General features: G+C 40.6%; 1 protein-coding gene across 1 annotated transcript; it reads left to right on the forward strand.

The window, feature by feature from the left end:
- Positions 1 to 5,563: 5,563 nt before the first annotated feature.
- LOC308077431 (carbonic anhydrase 1-like) lies at positions 5,564 to 22,856 on the forward strand. The gene is made up of 7 exons (XM_080418118.1): positions 5,564 to 5,724; positions 6,505 to 6,702; positions 12,231 to 12,349; positions 13,887 to 13,979; positions 15,033 to 15,095; positions 15,538 to 15,693; positions 20,699 to 22,856. Exons 1-7 carry the CDS (start codon positions 5,691 to 5,693, stop codon positions 20,816 to 20,818), a joined length of 783 nt encoding a protein of 260 aa, XP_080274244.1. The 5' UTR covers positions 5,564 to 5,690; the 3' UTR covers positions 20,819 to 22,856.
- The last annotated feature ends 2,820 nt before the right edge of the window (positions 22,857 to 25,676 follow it).

Below are 25,676 nucleotides of genomic sequence, written 5' to 3' on the forward strand. Positions count from 1 at the left end.
GCATTGTGTGCGACGCAGCGAGGAAGCAACCATGGCAACCAGAGTTGTTGACGTAGGAGATGACACGCCCCGCCCACTCTGATGGAGGGGTGTGTTTGATCATGGTTGTAAGACGTACCGGGAGGGCGGAGTTACACTGTATCAGTGGTGGATAAAGTAGCTACTCCTGGTCAAATAAATACTCAATTACAAGTATTACTCAGTCAAATGTGTCAAACCATGAGTTAAAGGAGGAGTTCACCCATAAAAATACTTATTTTCTATCAATTACACACCCCATGAAGCCTTGATTTCATGGATTTATTTTTGTTTTTGTGGCATTCCTAAGACAATAATTTGATGACCGTGTGTATTTCCGGTAGGAGACACATTTGTGTCTCCTACCGGATATATTAGCCGGTAGGAGACGGGAATCAAATTATTAGCTTAAGAATGCGACAAAAACAAAAAAAAATCCATGGATTCAAGGCTTCATAGGGTGTGCAATTGATAAAAAATAAGTAATTTTTGGGGTGAACTCCTCCTTTAATGGTAGGCTGCTGGAGAAGGATACCTCCTTTTAAAATAGCCAAAATATTCAAAAGTTGACATAATACTCCAAAACTATCTACACATTACAAAGTAGTCTACGTTTTATTTTTAATATCAATGCTGCTGTATTGAATTTCCAAAAATAAATTATTTTCCAGAAATCTACAACCTCACAACTATCATGGCATCGCTGCTTTTTTCCCAGGGACTAACTGAGAATATTTAAATGCAATGTTTAGGTACTTTTACTTTACTTTAGTATTAAACTTTTGTACAGCCTACTTTAAACTTCTTAGCCTACTTCACTACATCTCAGAGGCATATATTGAACTTTTTACTTCACTACAATTATTTGAGAGCTTGACTTACTAGTTAGTTACAGATTTTGATAATGAATCAGAATAGGCCTACAAATGTTTGCCTATAATGTATCAATTGTGATGCATTATTATAGATCAAAATCAACCCCAGCTGCAACATAGTGATGAACACGTGACTGTATAATTACAATACAATAATAATATCTAATCCACCAACTGACTGAAAATCCAATTCAAATCCACCAAGAACTCAGTTGGACTAAACGCGCTGTAGCCATATTTCTTTCATCCAGCAGGTGGCATCCTAACACCACCGTAGACCATATCGGTCTCCCTATTAGACTTTCTTGGGTTTGAGGTGATCAACAAAGTTTACTTCTCTCTTCATAAAGATAGATTTGAGTAGTTAATGTGCAGTTAGTTGACCAATAATAGCAGCAGTGTGTGGTAATCCATGAAACATGGACATTTTAAAGACATCTGGATGATCTGGACATCCCAAGCCAAGAGACCAGAATCAGGCCCCTGTTTCCCAAACTGGATGGGCCTAAGCTCTAATTGATTAATTGAATAGCCTACTTTATTAGCAGTTTGCAAAAAAATTAAAAGCAAGGTCTGCTAGGATTTTAAACCCAAGAAAGCCTATGGCTTGTTTCCATTGGGGTCATTTGTACTCAATTCATAAATATATTCCTCACTGTTCCTGATGTGTGGCTCAGGTAGAGTGAACTGGCCGGGTAGAGTGAACTGGAAACCGCAAGGTTCCCAGTTCGATCCCGGGCTGGGGGGCTTCCCCTGAGTTAGTGTTGAAGTGTCCTTGAGCAAGACACTGAACCCCTAATTGCTCCCAATGAGCAGGTTTGTGCCTTGCATGGTTTCCTCCGCCATCGGTGTATGTATGTGTGTGTGAATGGGTGAATGTAATGCACAATCTATGTAAAGCGCTTTGGATAAAAGCGCTATAAATGCACCATTTAGCATCAGTCGATGTTTTGTTGACTGAAAACTCTGGGAGTGGCAGTACCAGTGACAACCAGGAACAGACTGGGTGACGACGAAGAGTGTGGTGACATCTGGAAAGACAGAGGATGGCCGGAGAGACGTCGACCCGAGGTGAAGAAGGTTGGCAGCTCAAACCTGAATGATGCATTAATAATTACAATCTATGTATAGCCAATATCCACCAAGAACTCAGTTGGACTAAAGGCGATGTAGCCATATTTATTTTATCCAGCAGGTGGCATCCTAACACCACCGTAGAGACTTTAAGGTCTCCCTATATCAGCCTTTCTTGGGTTTGAGTTGATCAACAACATTTACTTCTCTCTTCATTCCGATAGATTGAGTAGTTAATGTGCAGTTAGTTAAGTTGACCAAATAACAGAATGCAGTGTGTGGTAATCCATGAAACATGACCATGTTAAAGACATCCGGATGATCCGGACATACCAAGCCGAGAGACAGTGACTGAACAAAAACTGCAGAATCAGGCCCTCATTTCCCAAATTGGATGGGACTGAGCTCCTAATTGATTGATTGAATACTTTATTAGCAGTTTGGCAAAAAAAAAAAAAAAAAAGCACAGGAAAGTAGGCCTAGAGTTCAATACAAGGTCTGCTAAGAGGATTTTAAACCCAAGAAAGCCTATGGCTTGATTCCATTGGGGTCCTTTGTACTCAATTCATCAAAATATTAGTGACAGAAAAATATACACTACTATGCAAAACGTCATATAAACAGTTTGAAAACAAAAATATGTACAGTAAGCATTTCGAAGGGGGGAGGGGGGGGGGGGCTACCCGGGGGGGGGTTGGGGCCACCCGGTCTAGGCTTTGACTTAGGCTACATACCATACCATAACATACTTTTAAAGAGCTGGTGCAGTGTTTTTGCACTTTTTTTGTTTTTCATGTGTCTATGAGGTTGATAGAACTTCATTAAGCCCCCTGGTGGTGTTTTTATGGTGTTTTATGTCTTCTCTGACTATTTGGAGTTTCTTCCTGGAGGCTGAAACCTTGAGGGTCAAACGTGCCAATAGAGAAACAGCGCTTTAGTGACATCACAAAGCCATTATGATCAGGTTTTAGGGTTGAAAAATATCATGGCACCCCATCTTTAACAACAAAACAAAACAAACAATAAAAGCAAAAAAATAGGGGTGAGGTGGGGGGGGGGGTGCCTCCAGTTCATCAACACCATCACTATAGTTCAATACAATAACAAAAACTAAAAACATAGCCAGTCACATGACACATGCCACCACACTCCATAACCCATCTCTTTAAAAAAAAAAGAAGAAATAATCTAGACTCCTATACTGTCTGTACAAAACATATTAACCTCTTCAGCCCAATATATATATACTTTAGCAATTTCAAAATAGCAGATACAAGCTCACAACATGTTGCACAGCGACGCGTTGGAGCTTGTAGATCTGCTATTTTCAAAAGACATTTATATGTGAAAACTTGTGAAATGGGACATTTCATGCATAATGAGAAGGCCTACTTTCACTTTTGGTAGCCAACTTTACGTATAGCCTACTTTAAGTAGGCTATATTACTCAAGTAAATTTGGAATTCTGGACTTTTACTTGTAACCCTAACCCTATAACCCTATCTCTACATTGTGGCATTGATACTTTTACTTAAGTAAATAATGTGAGTAGGCTACTGGTGACCACATGCATAATGCATGGTCCTCTGTCCATAGACTCTTCTCATGCATGTCTTTAAGTGGATCACACTCAGCAAAACAGCATGATTAATGTTTGATGCTGTCTGATTAAAGGTCATGGGATATGATTAAAGGTCATGGGATATGTCTGTGAAGAAGCTAATTCACATGTAATCCTAATGCTGCCACTCTTGTCCTATATAGCCTCTAACTACCAAGTAATCCAAGTAATGATTACTAATCCAACCAGTAAACTGTGGACCGTGGACAGTGGTGGAAAGTAACTAAGTACATTTACTCAAGTACTGTACTTAAGCACAATTTTGAGGTATTTGTACTTTAATTGAGTATTTCCAATTTCGAATACTTTTTACTTCTACTCCACTACATCTCGGATCCAAATATTGTACTTTTACTCCACTACAATTATTTGAAAACTTTAGTTACTAATACTTTGCAGATATATATTAAGTTATAAAACATACATTAACCACTTTAGTCCTATTTTATACCTAGGCTAAATAGCCGAAATAGCCGATCTACAAGCTCACAACACGTCGCGATGCGACGCGTTGTGAGCTTGTAGATCTGCTATTTTCAAACATTTTAGGACTTTTACTTTTGGTAGCCTACTTTAAGTACATTTTGATACCAATACTTTTGTACTTTTACTCAAGTAAATTTTGAATTCCGGACTTTTACTTGTAACAGAGTAGCCTACACTGCAGTATTGATACTTTTACTTAAGTAAAACAGTTGAGTACTTTTTCCACCACTGACCGTGGACCCCCATTAGAAAACATGTTGTGCTTTAGGGCCCCCAATAATGGAACATATTTGTGTTAAAATATATTTCAAAATTATTCCAAAATGTCCAACATTTTTCAATTTAAAATGTTAAAAATGAGTCCATTTCATTCTATTCTATTTTTTCAAAATAAAATTGCAAATCTACAAGCTCACAACTTGTTGCCGTCACCCATTATGAGCTTGAATCGGTTATTTTTGAATAGCTGTGTGAAGATGTGTGTGAAACCCTACTTATGAGAACCACTACTGGGTAATCCATCGAAGTATTTAATCCCCGACCGTTATTTTTCAATCCATCTGCCAATAGACGAGAAACGCGCAGCTCCGTCTGAAAAGACGCTCCTCTCACCATTCTGATAGAGAGAGAGAGAGAGAGAGAGAGAGAGAGAGAGAGAGAGAGAGAGAGAGAGAGAGAGAGAGAGAGAGAGAGAGGGGGAGAGAGAGAGCGAGGGGGAGGGAGACTAGACTCTAGAGAGGGTGCCTGTGTGTGTGCGAGGGTGCCCGTGCGAGAGAGAGAGAGAGAGAGAGAGAGAGAGAGAGAGAGAGAGAGAGAGAGAGAGAGAGAGAGAGAGAGAGAGAGAGAGAGAGAGAGAGAGAGGGGAGAGAGAGAGAGAGAGAGAGAGAGAGAGAAGAGAGAGAGAGAGAGAGAGAGGGAGGGAGAGAGAGGGAGACTAGACTCTAGAGGGTGCGCAAGCGCGCGCGTGTGTGTGTGTGTGTGTGTGTGTGTGTGTGGGTGCGTGTGCGCGCGAGAGAGAGAGAGAGAGAGAGAGAGAGAGAGAGAGAGAGAGAGAGAGAGAGAGGGGGGAGAAAGAGAGAGGGGGGAGAGAGAGAGAAAGAGAGGGGGGAGAGAGAGAGAGAGAGAAAGAAAGACAGAGAGAGAGAGACAGACAGAGACAGAGAGATAGAGAGAGAGAGGGGGAGAGAGAGAGAGAGAGAGAGAGAGAGAGAGAGAGAGAGAGAGAGAGAGAGAGAGAGAGAGAGAGAGAGAGGGGGGAGAGAGAAAAGAGGGGGGAGAGAGAGAGAGAGAGAGAAAGAAAGAAAGACAGAGAGAGAGAGAGAGACAGACAGAGACAGAGAGAGAGAGAGAGAGAGAGAGAGAGAGAGAGAGAGAGAGAGAGAGAGAGAGAGAGAGAGAGAGAGAGATAGGCAGAAAGAGAGAGAGATCCTCCTCATCGATATCACCGTATTGCGCGCAACACCATAAACTCCTCCTGCTCTGTTGCGTCGTTAGAGCCAGAGGTTCCACCATAGAGCATATATAAGGCTGTCAGCTGTCTGTCAGCACAAGGACACTGTCTGCCTGACCTGGGAAAAGCACGCACTGAGCACAGGATTACACTCACCTACATTACAATGTCTCACGCATGGGGATACGCAGCGAGCAACGGTGAGGACCTGTTAATGTGCATTACATATACCTCTATATGTACAATTACAATGTCTCACTTTACACCATGTCTCTGTAATAACCAGGACCTGTTCATGTACATTTACATACCTCTATGTACAATTACAATGTCTCACTTTACACCATGTCTCTCTATAATAACCTGTTAATGATGCATAAATACCTTTGCACCATGCACCATGGTGCTTATTACTGCTCTATAACCAGGACCTGTTAATCATACATAACGACCTGCACACTGGAACAATGCATTGCACACATAACAGTCCATGCATTTCATTTATGTTAACACTGACTGCACAGTGCATTTTTATTTCAGTCATTCATTCATTCATCATACTCCCTCTTCGCAGATTTTCTTTGCATGTCACCTCATCTCATTTAATCCATGCTGCTTTCATTCATTCTGTATGAAACCGTTTTTTTTCTTTTTCTTTTATTATGGGATTGATTCAAATCCATAATAACACAAAAAGAAAAACGGTTTCATACAGATCATTTGAACAAAGCAACAGTGTCAGTTAGTGTGTATATATAGCCTGTTGTCTTCAAACACATTGTTTTCGATGAATTGAATACACAGACCCCAATGGAAACAAGCCATAGCGCTTTCTTAGGATTTAATCCTTATAGCATCCTTTTGTATTGAACTGTACATTCAGTGCTTTTTTTTGTGTGCAAACTGTTAATAAAATATTCAATCAATCAGAATCAATCAATCAATCATCATCACTTATATATTTTCAATGTCATTTTTAGGACCTGATAAGTGGGTCACTAACTTCCCCATCGCCGATGGGGTCCGCCAGTCTCCCATCGACATCGTCCCCGGTCAGTGCGACTTCGACGGCGGTCTGAAGCCGCTGTGTCTGAAGTATGACCCCTCCACCTCACTGGATATTCTCAACAACGGACATTCCTTCCAAGTGACCTTCCTCGATGACAACGACAAGTCAAGTTAGTTGGGAAATTAATATTAATGTTATTAATATCAATGCATGAGAGAGGTTATGTATGTGCCCCCCCCCCCCCCCCCCCCCCCCAGGCCCAGAATGACCTGCTGACTGGCGTCTCATATAGGGAATGTTTAACAAAAGAAAATAGGCAACTGGTGCAGAGCCCTGTGAGATCTAGTGAACAAAGCCATGCATGTGGACATTTTTAGACTGTGACCCCCCTCCCAAAATAATCACATTTGAACTGCCCCCCCAATAATCCTATTTGAACTGGGGACCCCCAAAATAATCATATTTGAACTAGGGCCCCCCAAAAAAAAAAACATATTTGAACTGGGGACCCCCCCCCCCCTCAAAATAATCATATCTGAACTGGGGACCCCCCAAAAATAATCATATTTGAACTGGGGATCCCTCCACCCTGACAAGCACTTGGACTTGTAGGAGTTGAGGCGTTACCTTTTGTTTGACTGGGCTCCACAGATAAATATCGTGAAAATAGCAGATCTACAAGCTCACACTCACGTTGCGAGGTGTTGTTGTGAGCTTGTAGATATTTGCAAGATTACTTTTGATGCAATTATGTTTGTTTTTTATTTTTATTTTTGAGGTATTTATAGCCCTTAAATTGTCACTTCAACGTCATATCGGGGGACCCCGACCCCCCAAAAATCATTTGTGGGGACCCCCCTGGGGGATCCCGACCCACAGGTTGAGAACCACTGTTATAATAGGGAATATTTAACAAAAGAAAATAGGCAAACTGCATGGTGCAGAGCTTTGGGAATTGGCCATGATGACATGCAGGGAGATCCACTGAAAAAAACTAAACATGTGCCATGTAGACAATAGTGATTGAATTGGTAATGAAACCCTGTGTTGAAGCTGTTCCCACGGACAGGCCTTTTTCATATTCCAAGTGAGGTCAATGAGCACAAACAGAGGGTTCTTACAAACAGGGACCGGTTCTCTAGACTTAGTTAACCATTACGTGGTTCAAGTGCAACTGGAATGTGTTTTTTAGTCACCAAATAAAACCAAGCCTTGCATGCAGTTCTTCTCACTATAATAATGTGCAGGGAAATTATTATAATGTCCCCTCTTTGTCATTGTTGGTTGTTTGAGCTTCATCTAAAAGGTTTCTAATGCATTAGACCAGTGGTTCCAAAAACCTTTGTCTTTGTCTGCCCGGCACCCAAACTGTAGTGAAAATAGCCGATCTACAAGCTCACAAACGCGTTGCGAGCTTGTAGATCGTAAAAGTATGTTTTTTCCCCAAAAAATGTATGACATTTCTTCGATTTTTGTATTCATTCATGAAATTCTTTTGAATAATTTTCCAAATTTTCCAAATGTAATAATGTTTGAATTCATTTTTATTTTTTTACATTTTTGAAAATCTTTTGAAATAATAAAAATTAAAAACAAAATGTAGTAAATTATAGGATATTTAGTCACGGCTCGCGACCCATAAAAATTTGAATGACAAAAAAATGGGTCCCGGACCACTGTTTGGGAAACTGATTAGATCATGAGGCAATGCACAAACAAAGACACCAATGGCAAAGTCAGGCAAGGTGACGGATTGCTTCAGCCTTTTTTTGGCAAATGAAAGAAACAAGGATAGCAGGATAAGTTTCATTCTTTTCTACTAAACATTCGGGCTATTGTGTCAGCCTGTTGTAACTGGAGATTATCTTCTCTTTTTTTTAAGCATGCATGTCCTTGAACTGCTCTCGTTTAGAAGAGGTCCTTGAATACTGTGACTTAATCAGTACTCATTACTTAAGTAAAAGTACTGCAATGTAGACACACTCTGTTACAAGTAAAAGGCCTGTGTTCAAAATGTTACTTGAGTAAAAGTACAAAAGTATTGGCATCAACATATACAACATTTACAAAAGTAAAAGTGCTAAAAATGTTTTTAAAAAAAGAGCAGATCTACAAGCTCACAACGCGTCGCGAGCTTGTAGATCTGCTATTTTCAAATTGACTAGGTATAAAATAGGGCTAAAGTGGTTCATGTATGTTTTATAATATAGTATATTTATATCTGCAAAGTAACTAAAGTATTCAAATAATGGTAGTGGAGTAAAAGCACAATATTTGCCTCTGAGATGACGGAGTAGAAGTAAAAGTACTGAAAATTGTAAATGCTCCAGTAAAGTAAAAAAAATACCTCTAAATTGTACTTAAGTAGAGCACTTGAGTAAACGTGCTGAGTTACTTAACACCACTGTTTATAACAGGCCCTTGAATGCTGTGACTCAGTCAGTGAAATGTGTGCAAAAACCTTTTAAGAAATTGGATTGAGAATGGTTGCTTGTGGTAGAAACAATGAGAGAAATAATTGCATCAGTGTGGATTAACAGCACTGGCCAGCACTAAGAACAGATAAGCTGGTTGAACTGTGACTATAGTATAGTATGCTTATTTCAAACCCTTGACTTCCCCTTAACATATAGGGACTAAACGTACTCGTCATAGTCACGCGTTTGTGTGTGTGTGTGTGTGTGTGTGTGTGTGTGTGTGTGTGTGTGTGTGTGTGCGTGTGTGCGTGTGTGTGTGTGTCATGCACGTGCACGTGCACAAGTAGTGGAAAGTAGACGGCCATTGTTTCTTTGTGTGCTCACTGTTCGAGCTCTATTTATTTCAGCTGGGTTGTACAACGGTAACACGACTGGGCACCTCCATGTAAAATTTATTATTATGTCCAAAATGTTGCAAAATGTAATATTTGGAAAATGGTTATGAAGTATACATGATTAGAACATGCTTGAACATTTGACAATTAAGGTCTAATATGTCTACAATTGCTACATATATTGCTAAAAAACCTGTTTATCCAATCATTTTGGGGCATAAACAAGACGTTGAAGGGTAAATGTAGATCTCATAATGATGTACCGTGCATGTTCACATCATTGCGAACGCGGAAGGAGGCGCGGCGAAGCCGCGCCTCCGACCAAGTGGAGCTTACTATGTAACTCTGCTTGGGTTGTGTCTCTGTCTGTCTGTATCTCTGTGTGCACTGCCTGTGTGCAGCTCCTCTGAGATAAGTAAATGTCCAATTTAGACGTACCATACATCAAATGAAAGGTCTTTGAAAACTGAACACACCTGTCAAGGTTGCGTTTAAGCCCGCCCCTTCCCCCGGAAGCCACGCCCCGGAGAAGGCTCCTAAAAACTCCCCATTGAAACCCCATGTTAAATGAAAAGTGCCCGAATCGCTCCGAAACTTTTTCTACCCCCCCTAAGTGGGGGTCTACGAACAAATACTTCGGGCTCGGATTTTGGCTCCGCCCCCCGGAAGTGGGTGAAACAGGCACTTCAAACACTTTGTTGAATTGTTCAAAAACATTAAAAGTTTTTTTTTTGGGAATTTGTATTTTTCTAAGATGCTCCTTTTAACGCAGATTTTTTTTTGATTATTATTTTTTTTTTTTATTGGTTACTTTTTTTTAAAATATTTTATTTCATTTTTTTTTAAAATTTTTTGGCGTTCGCTTACCGCGTTCGCGCGTCTTACTTGTGTATACATTACATTACTTAAGACCATTTTTTATGTTTAATGTTGTAACATTTTGGACAAAAACGAAAAAAAACTACTTTCCCATAGAGAAAATATACCATAGTTTGTCTGGCATATCAGCGTCAGCCTAGGCTGCCCTAGCGCGACTGATATCTGGTCTAGAGGGGCGGGTTCAAAATCTCCAGAGAGAGAATCCATGGGCTCCCATTGGTCAGCCTGGCATGGCCAGACTAATATCACTGCGTAGATAGGGCTCTTTTTATTTGTTGTTGCACTGACAGATTCGTCTGGTTTCCAGGCTATATCAGAGCAATCAGCATCTAGACCTATAAATATCAGCTACTGTACATATTTTTGTAAAATAATGAATGAATACAAAATGTCCTGCAGTGAAGAGGAGGGGGGGGGGGGGGGGGGTAGGGTCTTAAAATACCTCAGTAGCAACATCATCATCCTGGGCTAAATATGATCGCTTCTCAGTCTGATCACGACAGGAACTCTCAGACCACGTCCAACAAACAAATAGGAAGAGTCTGTCTGCTCCTGTGGCGTTCAGACAGACTGTGTGTGTGTGTGTGTGTGTGTGTGTGTGTGTGTGTGTGTGTGTGTGTGTGTGTGCGTGTGCGTGCCTATACGTAACTAAGTACATTTACTCAAGTGCTGTACTTAAGTACAATTTTGAGGTATTTTTACTTTATTGGAGTATTTCCAATTTTCTGTACTTTTACTTCTACTCCACTACATCTCAGAGGCAAATATTGTACTTTTTACTCCACTACAATTATTGGAAAACTTTAGTTACTAGTTACTTTGCAGATATAAATGATTATATTATAAAACATACATCAACTACTTAAAAAAAATAGCCGATCTACAAGCTCACAACGTGTTGCATGGCGACGCGTTGTGAGCTTGTAGATCTTCTATTTTCAAACATTTTAGTACTTTTACTTTTGGTACTTTAAGTACATTTTGATACCAATGCTTTTGTACTTTTACTCAAGCACATTTTTTATTCTGGACTTTTACTTGCAACAGAGTATTTCTACAATGCAGTATTGATACTTTTACTTAAATAAGAAATGTGACTACTTCTTCCACCACTGGTGCCTACAACATGTGTGTTTGTGTGTGCCTACAGTGTGTGTGTGTGTGTGTGTGTGTGTGTGTGTGTGTGTGTGTGTGTGTGTGTGTGTGTGTGTGTGTGTGTGTGTGTGTGTTTGTGTGTGTGATGACGAGGTTGTGTGTACTGTAAGTACAAAGGCAGATGTTGGCGTTGCATCAGTCAAAACACAATCTTTTTTATGTCCTGTTTGTGAAAGAATTGAAATGACGTCTAACATATTTCCCACAAATCATGCTGCTTCCTTTTCGTTTAGATTTTCTTTGAATTATGACCCAATTACTGTGTTCATAATATTGCATAATATTTTTTATTTTTTTTGGTCTGTCAAAGAGGTCATCCAAGTATCACTATTTGATCTGAAATACACACAGGGGAAGTTATGCATTTTAAAATGATCTTTGACCAGTGGTGGAAAGTACTTTTACTCAAGTACTGTACTTTACTTTACTGGAGCATTTCCAATTTTCACTTCTACTCCACTACATCTCAGAGGCAAATATGATACTTTTTACTCCTTGTTCGAAAACTTTAGTTACTAGTTACTTTGTATATTTTGATTATTATTACAAAACATACATTAACCACTTCATCTTTATACACACCCTATATATACTTTGGCTATCTGAAAATAGCCGATCTACAAGCTCACAGCGCGTCACGGCGCGGCGTGTCGTGAGCTTGTAGATCTGCTATTCTCGAAATATTTTTATACATTTTAGACATTTGAACACCTGTGAAATGGATCGTTCGTGCATAATATGTACTTTTATACTTTTGGTCCTTTAAGTACATTTTGATGCGAATACTTTTGAACTTTTACTCAAGTACATTTTGAATGACAGACTCCCCTCTTGCTTCACTTGTGTTCCAGCTCTGACAAACGGACCCATCTCAGGGACCTACAGGCTGAAGCAGTTCCACTTCCATTGGGGTGCGTCTGACATCAAGGGCTCTGAGCACACCGTGGCTGGAACCATGTATCCTGCCGAGGTAAGGAAGGACCCTAGTGGAGCCACAAAGCTCACATATCGTTGCTGTCTAACTAGTCTCGCATGGCCAGACTGCAGTGGTGTAAAGTAACTAAGTACATTTACTTAAGTACTGTACTTACGTAAAATTTTGAGGTATTTGTACTCTACTTGAGTATTTCCAATTTCCAATACTTTTACTTCTACTCCACTAGATCTCAGAGGCAAATATTGTACTTTTACTCGACTACAATTATTTGAAAACTTTAGTTACTAGTACTTTTCATATATAAATTATTACATTATAAAACACACATTAACCACTTTAGCCCTATTTCATACATAGGCTATTTGAAAATAGCAGATCTACAAGCTCACAACGCGTCGCATCGCGACGCGTTGTGAGCTTGTAGATCGGCTATTTTCAAATATTTAGTACTTTTACTTTTGGTACTTTAAGTACATTTTGATGCCAATACTTTTGTACTTTTACTCAAGTAAATTTTTTATTCTGGACTTTTACTTGTAACAGAGTATTTTTATATTGCAGTATTGGTACTTTTACTTAAGTAAAGAATTTGAGTACCTTTTCCACCACTGCTAGACTGTTACCTCCCACATTGTTCAAATGCTTCCGGTCATCATACAGTCTGGAGCGACGGAAGCTCTGAAAACGATGTCCCCCGCTTCTGTTTCGTCTTTACAGTCGCTCGAATTTATCTGAATATAAATCAAAATCATCTAAGCATAATAGCTTGCTGCTTAGCAGAAATGGAAATAAAAATGTAAAGATATTTTAAGATATTTTTTGCGAACGGAAAGGACTTGAACAGATGACAGCATCCTGCCTCGGATTTCGGGAGGTGTAGTTCCAGACGCTACAGTATATAGCATTCTGAGATTGTGGAATAGCTATCTGGCTACACGAGACTACTGTCAGAAACCTCTTATTTCCATATTCTAACTTTTTGTGTTTTTTCATAAAATAATGTATTTTTTCACAAAAAAACGGCCCTCTGTGCTTGATCACACTACAGTGTCACACAAAAGCATCAAATAGCAGATCTGCAAGCTCGAAACGTGGCGCGAAGCGACACTTTTCGAGCTTGTGGATCTGCTACTTTTGATGCTTTTGAATTTGAATGATCTGTTACTTTTTTGAATTTGATTCCTGAAAAATAACAGCGACGATATGTTTTCTCTTTTTATCCCTTATTTTGTGCAAGTGCTCAATTCATCCTTTGTTTCTACTATCTAGAACGTTTTTTTTCTTCCGTTTTTGTATCAACTGAACCATCTGGTTGAAAAAATGTCCAACCGTTTTCTTTTTATTGAATAGCAGCTAAACCTTTCATTTCATCGACCGCCACTGAATGAAGTGTCCCCGGGCGTTTAAAACTCACCCAGATTCACTCTGAACAACAATACAAAAGGGCCCTGCGGCCCCCAGACAGAAATGAAAGGATTCCCAGGGTTTTCAGAAAAAAAAGGAGCAAATCTCTGAATAATCTATTTACCAATGGCCTTTGTGTCTCTCTCTCTCTCTCTGTCTCTCTCAGCTCCATCTGGTGCACTGGAACACCAAATACCCCAGCTTTGGTGATGCTGCTAGCAAGCCTGATGGGCTCGCCGTGGTGGGAGTGTTCCTGAAGGTCAGTAGTGATGCTTTTAAATCATATTAGTACAGTCGCTATCATAGTGCTTTCTTTGCTGTGATATTATGTTGTTAAAGGGATAGGTCACGCAAAAAAAAATCTTCTTTTCTATCGATTGGTCACCCCATGGAGACGTGAATTCATGGATATTTTTTTGTTTTTGTCGCATTCCTAAGGCAATCATTTGATGACCAGCGGACCGGTAGGCAGCGGTTCCGGTAGGAGACACAAAGGAGACTCTTTGTTTCTCCTACCGGAGCCGCTGCCGGTCATCAAATTACTGTCTTAGGAATGAGACAAAAACAAAAAAAATATCCATGAATTCAAGTCTCCATGGGGTGACTAATCGATAGGAAAAAAAACATTTTGGGGTGAACTATCCCTTTAAGATGTAATTGGACACTGATAAGTGATGCCCTTTGCTGTGGATCACAGTAGAATTCAATCTACTATTATGCCACCGTTTGAAGAAATGTCCTTTTGCACACCCTACGGACGAACGGAGTGCGTCGGAGTAACGAATTCGGAATATAGAAGAAATAGGGAGGAGGGAGAGGGAGTTCCGCAAACACTATCTTCACTCACAAAGAAACGTATTTAAAGATGCAACGTTTCGGTCGCTCGGAGACCTTCACCAGGCATAATTAAAGAAGCAGCTCGCACACAGCCAGTATATATGACAACTCTCAGAGAGGCCGGGGGCCAATCAAAGCCCAACGCTAATCCGTTACCATGGAGAGGGGGGGGGGGGGGGGGTGGCCCATACAGATGAGTGAAGGTGGTATTTCTTTCCACTATTATGCCACCAAAATGTGGAATACCCTACCACCAGCCATCAAAAAGTGTGACTCCCTAATACTCTCCTTCAGCCTTAAAAGAGCACCTAATATTGATGATTTCTTGTACATTATTGTATGTCTTTATATGTCTTGATGGATTGAATACATAGGGCCACCTTTTGTGTTATCCTTTTAGCTTTGTTGTATAACTGTACCTTTTTGCAAACTGTTAATAAAGTATTCAAACAATCAAACATTTTTTTTCCCCCAGATTGGTGATGCCAGTAAGCCACTTCAGAAGCTGCTAGATGCTTTTGATGACATTAAAGCCAAGGTAAGTCTATTTTAAAGACTTTGGTTGTATACATACAGTTCATGTTTAATAGTGCAGGAACCAAAACCCCCAAAAGTTGACTATACCCCTACCCGGGGTAGAACAAAATGTGACATAGTTTTTGTATGTCTTTAAGATGTCCCCTTCATGAAATGTTTTACTTTTACTGCAAAAGTCATTAAATTGATAAGTGACTCACCACATTGGCAACAACAAAAAAAAGCCTGCCCTGAAAGAGGGAGTTCCAAGTCAATCCTTTTTCATTTTCGACCGGCTGTTTGTTTTTACATCATACTTGCACAGATGGTCTACAGGTAGTGTCCCTAAGCAACCAGGATGCCAATATTTGGTTCTATTGTGAAGCAGCAGCCTTTTATATAAGGCCTTGTTATAGGCGGTTGTTGTTGTTTCTTAACCCCACTTGACTGTTTTTCTGTTCCAGGGCAAACAGACCACCTTCGCCAACTTCGACCCCGCCACCCTGCTGCCCGGTTCCCTAGACTACTGGACGTACGACGGCTCCCTGACCACGCCCCCTCTGCTGGAGAGCGTCACCTGGATCGTCTGCAAGGAGCCAATCAGCGTCAGCACTGAGCAGGTATGTCTGGTCACCCAATCATTCATGCTGTAGTTAGAGAAGGGGGGGAGGGGGGGTTGACTTTGGACACATTCCAAGGGTCTGGGAAATGGCTTCATTGGCTTCAGATTCTCTCTCCTTCGTTTGCTGTGGAGAATCAAGGACTTGATTGTTGAGATTAGCAGCATAGGCTGACACATGAGAAACCTCTTGTAGCTGATGAAACACTATACTTCAACCCAGAGGAGAGAGAGAGACACACACACACAGTCACAGAGAGAGAGAGAGAGAGAGAGAGAGAGAGAGAGAGAGAGAGAGAGAGAGAGAGAGAGAGAGAGAGAGAGAGAGAGAGAGAGAGAGAGTGGTGTAAAGTAACTAAGTACATTTACTCAAGTACTTTTACTTGGGAGTATTTCCAATGTTCTATAATAATCTAATACTTTTACTCCACTACAATTATTTGAAAACTTTAGTTACTAGTTACTTTGTAGATTTTGATTATTATTACAAAACATTGCCCACTTCAGCCCTATATACATTTCGTCCGTTTGAAAATAGCCAATCTACAAGCTCACAATGCGACGCATTATGGGCTTATAGATCAGATATTTTCAAAAGATTTGTATTTGAAAACTTGTGAAACAGGACATTCTGCACAATGAGTACTTTTACTTTGGTACCTTAAGTACATTTTGATACCAATACTTTTGTACTTTTACTTAAGTAAATTTGAGAGAGAGAGAGAGAGAGAGAGAGAGAGAGAGAGAGAGAGAGAGAGAGAGAGAGAGAGAGAGAGAGAGAGAGAGAGAGAGAGAGAGAGAGAGAGAGAGAGAGAGAGAGAGAGAGTATCCACTGTCCCAACAGTATTCAGTACAGTAAATGCTTCTTCTTGTTCTGTATAATCAGCTGTTGGCAGCCAGAGAGGTGAATGAAACACACACCACACAGTTAATCTTATCACAACAAATGGTTTAATTGAATTTTGCACTTTCTTACGTGACCAAATAAACACAGTGCACACACACAGTACTGTTCATCTGTACTGTCTGTATACTGTACTCTACATTATGTGTAAACAACACATGCTGTACATCATCATGGCCGTAATTACAAAGTGAGTACGTTACCTCTGCCCTTATCTCAGTAATATCTTAACAATCACCCCTACAGTATATCTACCCCCCCCCCCCCTCTCTCTCTCTCTGCCCTTGTAGCAGGAGTCTTTAAGTCAATGTGAAAATGAACAGTGCACGGCGTGTATTTTATAACAGTGTTTCAAGGGTAAACATGGGCAGTGTGTACATAACCTTTAAACATGTTGCCATACAGACCAGGTAACAGCTGATAAAGTCCTTATTCAGGCACAGAAAAACCAATGTTGGTAACAATATGCTGTTGCTATTTTTAGCGTGAACGTCTGATAACCTGGAGCGACACCAGTGTTGAACAAATTGAAAAATTCTCCTATATATTTTGTTTCCAACACCGTCAGGGTAGAAATGTTGTCCTATAGATCAATTTTGACCTGTTATTATATCGATACAGTTATTAACCCTTTAAGACCTGAGGCGATTCTTTAAAAAATATATGTTTTTTGAAAAAAATCAACAACAAAAAAGCACCGAGTGCCGCGCTATGAGCTTGTATATCTGCTATTTTTGAATAGCCAAAGACATCTAAAGTGACACAGATGCGTTCCAGGTATCAATGGCTTAAGTCAATTACAGTCTTGAAGAATCAATGATTGATTCAGTGAAATCCTCAGTTAATGTTCTATCCACTTGTACACTCTGAGACCAAAGCCATGTTTCCTCCCCTTTATTTCTATCTCACATACAAAGATGCGCATGAGCAGTTGCCCGCAGGTTCGATTCCAGGCCTGGCCAGCAATGTGTCGAATATGACCGGTCCAAACTGTAGAATAGTGACACACCCACTTTGGTTCCCAGTTCAGGGCAAGAAAAAAACTAATATTTTTTGGTTCCAGTTTCCGAACCATCTTTCAGGGTTCTGAACCAATAAATTTTCAGTGGAAACACTCTGAACTGGTTCAAAATTAGACGAGGAAAAAAAGAGAACGAAACCGGTTAAACCCCCGTGGGAAAGAGGTCATAGTGAGAAAGACAGTGAGTGTGTGTGTGCACTCACGCTTGAATTCAGTCAAACGTACATCACGGCCTCAATCGTCTTTCCTGTCACAGGAAACAGGGCGGGTTCAGGACGTTGTAAAGGTGCTGCACGTGTCACTTCCTCCTTATCTCTATTAGCTGAAGCTGTGGGTGCCACGGTTCAGAGTCCCAGAGGTCACCGACCTCATCCCTCATGAGAGATGAGCAGAATGGCAGCACACATTGTCATATATGGAAGATCAAATATTTTCATGTCCAGGACCTCCAAATTGATATCATTGCTGTCGGGCAGAAACCTTGTATCTCCATTATTCAACTTTTTATATATTTTCATTTTAAAAAATCATGCAAGTGTCGAGTAGTGAAAATAGCAGTTAATTCAGACACTTCAGCTCAGGATTAACCATTTATTGCAATGATATTGCATTCAGTCTGGCGGTGTGACTCTGCTCATGTGATATTACAGATTTCCTGCGCAAGCATGACAGCAGAATCTGCAATCACAAACCCCCCCAGAACAGAGCATGAAATACAGTTATTACATGAACATAATATTGAGCCTTCAATGCATAATTAAACTACCACATAGTACAATCCACAGAATCATCCCATTATAAACATATGAACTAAATGCCACAGGGAGGAGGCCGGGGAGGTGGAGGGAATTTGAAAACCGACAGCTGTACGACCAGCTGAGACAACGAAGCACGTAGAATGAACAGAGAACAGAGAGGACTGCTTAATTGACCGCCTGAATTGCACTGAGGGAATGAGGGCGGGTGCGAGTTAGCTTGTGGCGAATGAGAATGAAGTGAGGTTGAGGTTGAACGTGGAGAGACAGACTGATTTGTAGGTGTTTGTATTAATGAACTTGTTAGTGAATGAATGGGGGGTGGGGGGGGAGGTCCGGGGAGAGTGAGTGAGATGTAAACCTCCTTCCTTCCGTGCCTACATGAACTATCGCTACGCTGAATAACTCGCAAGCTTGACCATAGTCCTCCATTTGAAAATATTCTGTACCCCCAAAAGAGAGGATTTTTTATTTACTTTTGGAATTTCATAGAAGATCTACAAGCTCACAATGTGACACATTGTGAGCTTGTAGATCTGCTATTTTGTCAAGGTTTTTATCTTTTTTTAAAAATGTTTGCCTATAACGACCCATGATAAGGACGCCAAGGTTAAAGTGGTTAAACCATAAGCACGAGAAGAACTGCAATTAATTTATGTTACCCAAGCTGATTGCTTGATCCGCCGCATTATAAATACAGCTGTGAGTCTCTGAGTTAAGCACCGACTAGAGAGCCACTAAGCCTGTGAATTAACGTTGAGGATAGAAATGTGCCAGACAGACAGACAGAGAGAGAGACAGCCGAGCCCCTGAACTGCAGCTTTCCATCAGCGCGGAGCGGTGACGTGTGTTCTGTGTTTGAGTGACACTCACAGGAGGTCAGCAGCAATACTATTCTAGGCATTCGGTCATTACTCTATCCCAGAGGGGACACTTACAACAAAAATGCCAAAACTAAATTAAGCTTCTACTTCCCAAATCACCCAAGTTACAATCAAACCATGCACCAGTGGTGGAAAAAGTACTCAAATGTTTCAAGTATCAAAACTGCAGAAATACTCCGTTAGTAAAAGTCCGGTATTCAAAATGTACTCGAGTAAAAGCACAAAAGTATCTGCATCAAAATGTACTTAAGTACCAAAATTAAATCATTTTCTAAATTTGTTTGGACATTCTACATTTTCAACGTATAAAGATCTTTTGAAAATAGCAGATCTACAAGCTTGCGACTTAATGTGAGCTTGTAGATCGACTATTTTCAAATAGCCAAAGTATATGGCTCGAGTGGTTCATTTATGTTTTGTAGTAATAATACAAATCTACAAAGTAATTAGTAACTAAAGGTTTCATAATAACTGTAGTGGAGTAAAGGTACAATATTTGCCTCTGAGACGTAGTGGAGTAGAAGTAAAAGTACAGAAATTTGGAAATACTCCAGTAAAGTAAAAAATACCTCAACATTGTACTTACAGTAAATGAGTAAATATACTTAGTTACTTTCCACCACTGCCATCCACACAACAAGGGCCACAGCAAAAGTCAGAGCTATACTGCTGCATATACCGTGACAGTATATTCCTGTGATCCTATAGCCTAGAAGATTCATTGAAGTTCCAGGACAAGGAACATGTCTAAGTTGCCATGTTAGCAGATGAGCACGTTCATCATGTAAGTGAGTAGGCTAAGCCTGGCCGAAACCATGTGTCCCATGGGGGGCAGGAGCCTATCTCCTGTTTCTGTATAGCGTGAGGCAGCTTGGTGTACAAGGACACCCCTTGGACATGATACTATGTCAAAGGGACTTACTCCCCCCCCCCCCCCCCCCAAATCCAACCCCTTGATGCTGAGTGCCAGACAGTCTTTGGTATGACCCGGCCAGGGATCGAGGTCTGACCTTCCCAGTCTCAGGGCGCTGGGACACTGGAACCACAAGGCCGTTGAGCTAGGTTTAAAAGTGTTTCAAAGTCAGGTCGTAAATGACTGGGGTTGTAAGACACAGCCAGGAGGATCAAGTTTGGTGATGAGTTTGTTGGGAAGGGAGTGGGTTTGGATGACAGTTTTCTAACTTGATTTGGTCGGCCTAAAAAAGTGACATTGATGAACTGTGCTCCCCTACAAAAGATGCACCCTGGGTGCTCCGCCGAAAAAACGCGGGACGCCAAGAGTGCTGAAACACGATGTGCTGCTCTGGGTAGAGGATCGCTCCAGCTCATCTTTATCTTAGAAATGCATATGGCAGAAAAGGCACTGCATGGCAGCTCTATAAAGTATTTCTGTGGCCTCTCTCTAACTCAAGGTCTCTCTCTCTCTCTCTCTCTCTCCTCAGATGGCCAAATTCCGTTGCCTGCTCTTCTCCGGCGAGGGTGAGGCCGACTGCTGCATGATGGACAACTACCGCCCCCCGCAACCCCTCAAGGGTCGCAAAGTTCGTGCTTCCTTCAAATGAGAACAAACCTCAACCCTGCCCTACTTTCGTAGAACCCCCCCTTCCCCCCCCCATTTAGACTGCAGTGAAGCACAAGTATCGACATCATTCACTTTTTGTTTTTATGTTTTTTTGAAGAAAGTTTAATTTGCCAATATCCGTCCCTGAAATGTAACGTAGCCTACACACACTGGGCTGTCTTACTGTGCGAAGGGGAAACTTGAAGGGTCCAGCAGTTTTTTTTGTTGTTGTTATTTTTTTCTATCACCCCCGAGTGTGATAAAGGTGCCCTTAGCTCTGCCCAGACTCAGAAATACTCCAAACGGTGTTCTCTACGACACGTTGACCAGAATTTCGCACACTGGTTCCAATGTTATCAGAGAGCAGCCATGAACAAGTAGGTGACAAAACTCACACACTGCAAAAGTCCAGTGGCTGAAGGGTTCATTTGCAAAAAAATAGATTGTTGTGTCCGTTTCTATGTATTATGAAGGAAATGTAGTTTTTTTTGCAAATGAACGATTTTTTGGTGTGTGAGATATGATTTGTCAAGCAGCTACAGTAGCCAGAAGGGAAAGTTGATGCTTGAAATAATGCAGAAATATTAGTTTGGCCCAAGAAGTGATGCTTATGAGCCAGGAGGCAGCAGAAAACACAAACACTCCACGACAGGCAGTAGGAGCGTATACATCGTCGAATACATCACACACACACACACACACACACACACACACACACACACACACACACACACACACACACACACACACACACACACACACACACACACACACACACACACACACACACACACACACACACACACACACACACACACACACACACACACACACACACATACACACACACACACACACACACACATGCACGCATTCTGCCAGTTTGGCTGTAATCTCTGGCTGACTGTCTGCCTCAGGATCACGGCAGCTTAATGAAACAAACCATCACACTCGATTGAACTAGAAAATCCCCCCCTCCTCTCTGCCACACACACACATATACACACACACACACACACACACACACACACACACACACACACACACACACACACACACACATGCAAATACACATGCAACACAATCTGGTGCAGACACAACGCGCTGGCTCTGCCTGTAGGCATTGACCTGGTTATGGATTTCCATTGCTGTATATGGCGCATGCATCACCGCATGCATCGCTGCGTAGCATGCACTGAACGGACATGCAGGACATATCATCATGCTTAGAGAGCTAATAACTTCTGTGTTTTGACAGCATAATGTTCAAACCCCCATAATGTAGTTGTCATCTCCTGTTTTGTATAATTTTTTTATTAGCCACTTGAACCCTAAGGTGCCTTTAGCGTCCCTATTCTGGGGTGAACTTTCAGTGAAAATAGAAGTTCAATGTGACGTGTTTGTGAGCTTGTAGATTTGATGGAGTAGACTAGAGGGAAATGGATGGTAGACACTAGAGGATCTAGTACAGAGCCCTGGGGGATCCCGGGTTTAAGTGGTTAATGATGATATTTCTGATAACTGGGTCTTTCCTTTTGTTTGAGAGCATAAAACGCAAAATAGAAGCTTTTTTTTTACGTGATTCATGTACTGTGTTTTGTGTACAAGAGCTCTGCATTTGTCGTGTTGTCTTGAATAATGGCAAAGATGAGGGATTGCTCCATCTTTAAAAAGAAAATGTGTAAGACGACTAGGATGTTTTGTTTTATATTCCCATTATGTAATATGATAATGCTAATACTATAAGAACGATATGCCAACATGCCAGCTGATAAGTTTGTAGAGAAACCATAATCTGATTGATTAAAGAAATAAATCCTGCCCTTTAGCGCAAAAAAATATATAAAAAGAATTGTAAAAGCACAATGAAAGTTCAACCAAATTATGTTATTTCCTCAAAGGAATGATTGTAAAATTTCTAAAAGAAAATCTTATTTATTCCAGTCATTGTTATAGGACCCTCCTGTGAGTATGTCTTGGTGTTGTGCTGTTTTTGCAAAGTGGATGTTACTGGTTAAATAAATATATTTTATGACTAATCTATGCCTGATGTGATTCATCTGTCCTCGGGGTTTGCCTTTTTCTCATCTCTATTCAGTGCTTTCTGTTTTTTGTTCTTCACATCAAGTAGACTAAATCCTTTTTTTTCCTCTTTATTTTATATAACTTTATTTATCGTTTTTTCAGAATTATCATGTGGGCAGCAATCGTGTTGGGCAATATTACTCAGGAGAGTAATATGTTACTTATTATCTTGGTTCTCAAAGTGGGGTCCGGGGACCCCCAGGGGTCCTTGAGGGAGTTCCAGGGGGTCCCCAGCTAAATGATAGATAGTTAGGAACCAAATGGACCCTTATGGGTCTGTAACTCAGAGAGTGTACAAATGGAACCAAATGGACCCTGACGGGTCCATTTGGTTCCATTTGTACACCATTTGTATATCCCTGGCATATCTTTTCAAATGGGGGTCCGCGGGCTAACAAGTGTCAATTTGGGGGTCCTTGACATGAAAAGGTTTGAGAACCACTGACTTATTACATAGTACTCCTTAAAAAGTAATACTATTATATGACTTAGTACTTGGAATCAAGATATATATTATATTACATATTATATTATACATTACTCCACCCCCCCCCCCCCCCCCACCAGCTGCCAAAAAAAACAAAAAAAAAACAGATGTACAACAACACAATCTGTTCATCCAGCTCCTTTTAGAGCTGAATCCAATTTTCTGGAATAATAATAATTCCACCAATCAGGCAGAAAGGATTTAAATAAAACAGTAATCTCTCTTGACCTTTTGAACTAAATGTTTTCAAACGGCAGCCTAACAAAACCTGAGTAATATGTAGGGGGAAAAAAGACAGTAATATGGTATAATATTACTGTTATGGCAGAGATCAGGGGTGGAAGAAGTACTCAGATATTTTACTTAAGTAAAAGTAGCAATACCACAATATAAAAATACTCTGTTACAACAAAAAGGCCTGTGTACAAAATGTTACTTGAGTAAAAGCACAAAAGTATTGGCATCAAAATATACTTAAAGTACCAAAAGTAAAAGTACTAACATGTTTGAAAATAGCAGATCTAGATCGGCTATTTTCAAATAGCCTATGTATAAAATAGTGCTAAAGTGTATGTTTTATAATATAATGATTTATATCTGCAAAGTAACTAGTAACTCAAGTTTTCACATAATTGTAGTGGAGTAAAACAATATTTGCCTCTGAGATGTAGTGGAGTAGAAGTAAAAGTACAGAAATTTGGAAACACTCCAGTAAAGTAAAAGTACCTCAACATCTTACTTAAGTACACTACTAGAGTACATGTACTTAGTTACTTTCCACCACTGTATATAAAGTACATTATTGCGTGACAAACCCAACCTCCTAGGCACTGCCACTGACCCGAGGTCCAACCATAGACAACCTAGACCTGTTCATGTCAAGTGAACATCACGTTCTTGACATGTGATTTATTTAGGTCTTTATTTAAGACCATGTGAGATTAAATGTAGTTAGTGTCCCAGATGTAATATACTGTATCTAATCTAAGTAAAGTTGATGAACCCATTAAGACCTGAATGGGCCGATTTAGAAGGAAAAACAAGCCTTCTATAACGAAAAAACATCACATGGATGCACCTGGGACGTATCATCAGTGTTGTAGCCTGGGGTCATATGATGTTTCGGGTCTTGCAACATACACCCTCGCCCAGGTGACCCAGCCAGGGTTGATCAAGCCCCGACTTACGTCCCAGGTAGCTACCCACGGTCAGTCCTAAATAGGGAAAGACAGGGCCACTCAATACGCTTGTCCGAAACTACTCTGCCAGGAATGGGGGAGAGCGGAGGCTCTGGCACGTGGAGGGGCTAGGCTCTGTGGATGGTCTCCTGGCCGGGCTCCTCCTCCGTCTCACCAGGTCCAGGACCTGAGCGTTGCACCAGACTCCCCCGCTCCAAACATTTCATTCTGGTGTGATGGTGTCTTGGCCCGTGGTGGTACTGCAGGCTCCCTTTGCGTCTTGCTTGAATGGTCCTCCTAAAGGCCTCTAAATCAGTAGTTCTCAAACTTTTTTTGTGCCAAGGACCTAGCCTGGCATTGGCCAGACTGATAACGTGGATTCACTCACTCAAGCCACGTTATCAGTCTGGCCAATGCCAGGCTACCAAGGACCCCCAAATTGATATGTGTTTGGCCGTGAGCCCACATCTGAAAATGTTTTGTGCAAGTGACCCCCAGAAGAGAAGATGTGTTAAAATATATATATATATATATATATATATATATATATTACAAGTTTTCAAACACTTTCAAGATTTTTCAAAAAAACTTTCAAAAATAGCATACAGTATGTACAAGCTCGAGCTTGTATATTTTGAGAACCACTGTTCTGAACCACTTTTCTATCCTAAAGAGTTTTCTGAAAAAACGTATGTCACTACTGTAGGTAGATAAAATCTAAAAAGACACAGATGCTTTCCTGGTTTTAATGGCATAAACAAGTACACTGTCGTTGATTTTTTCTGTAAACAACTAAAATGTTACAGCTCTGATATAAGACCTGTACGGAGCCCCTAAAGGGTCATATATAGTGCAACTTAAGGATCTCGTGCGCACAAAGACGTGGCCACACCATATATGACGTTACTGTTAATTCTGCATGTCCCTCTATAGGGGCTCCGTAGATCTGATTGATTGATTGATTGAATACTTTATTAGTAGTTTGCAAAAAAAAAGCACAGGAAAGTACAGTTCAATACAAGGTCTGCTAAGATTATTTTAAACCCAAGAAAGCCATTAACCATCATTCTACAGTATTCATTCAAAAGAAGAAAATGACATATTAATCT

Source organism: Gymnoscopelus braueri (genome assembly GCF_963280865.1).
Source record: "Gymnoscopelus braueri genome assembly, chromosome: 21".
NCBI lineage: Eukaryota > Metazoa > Chordata > Actinopteri > Myctophiformes > Myctophidae > Gymnoscopelus > Gymnoscopelus braueri.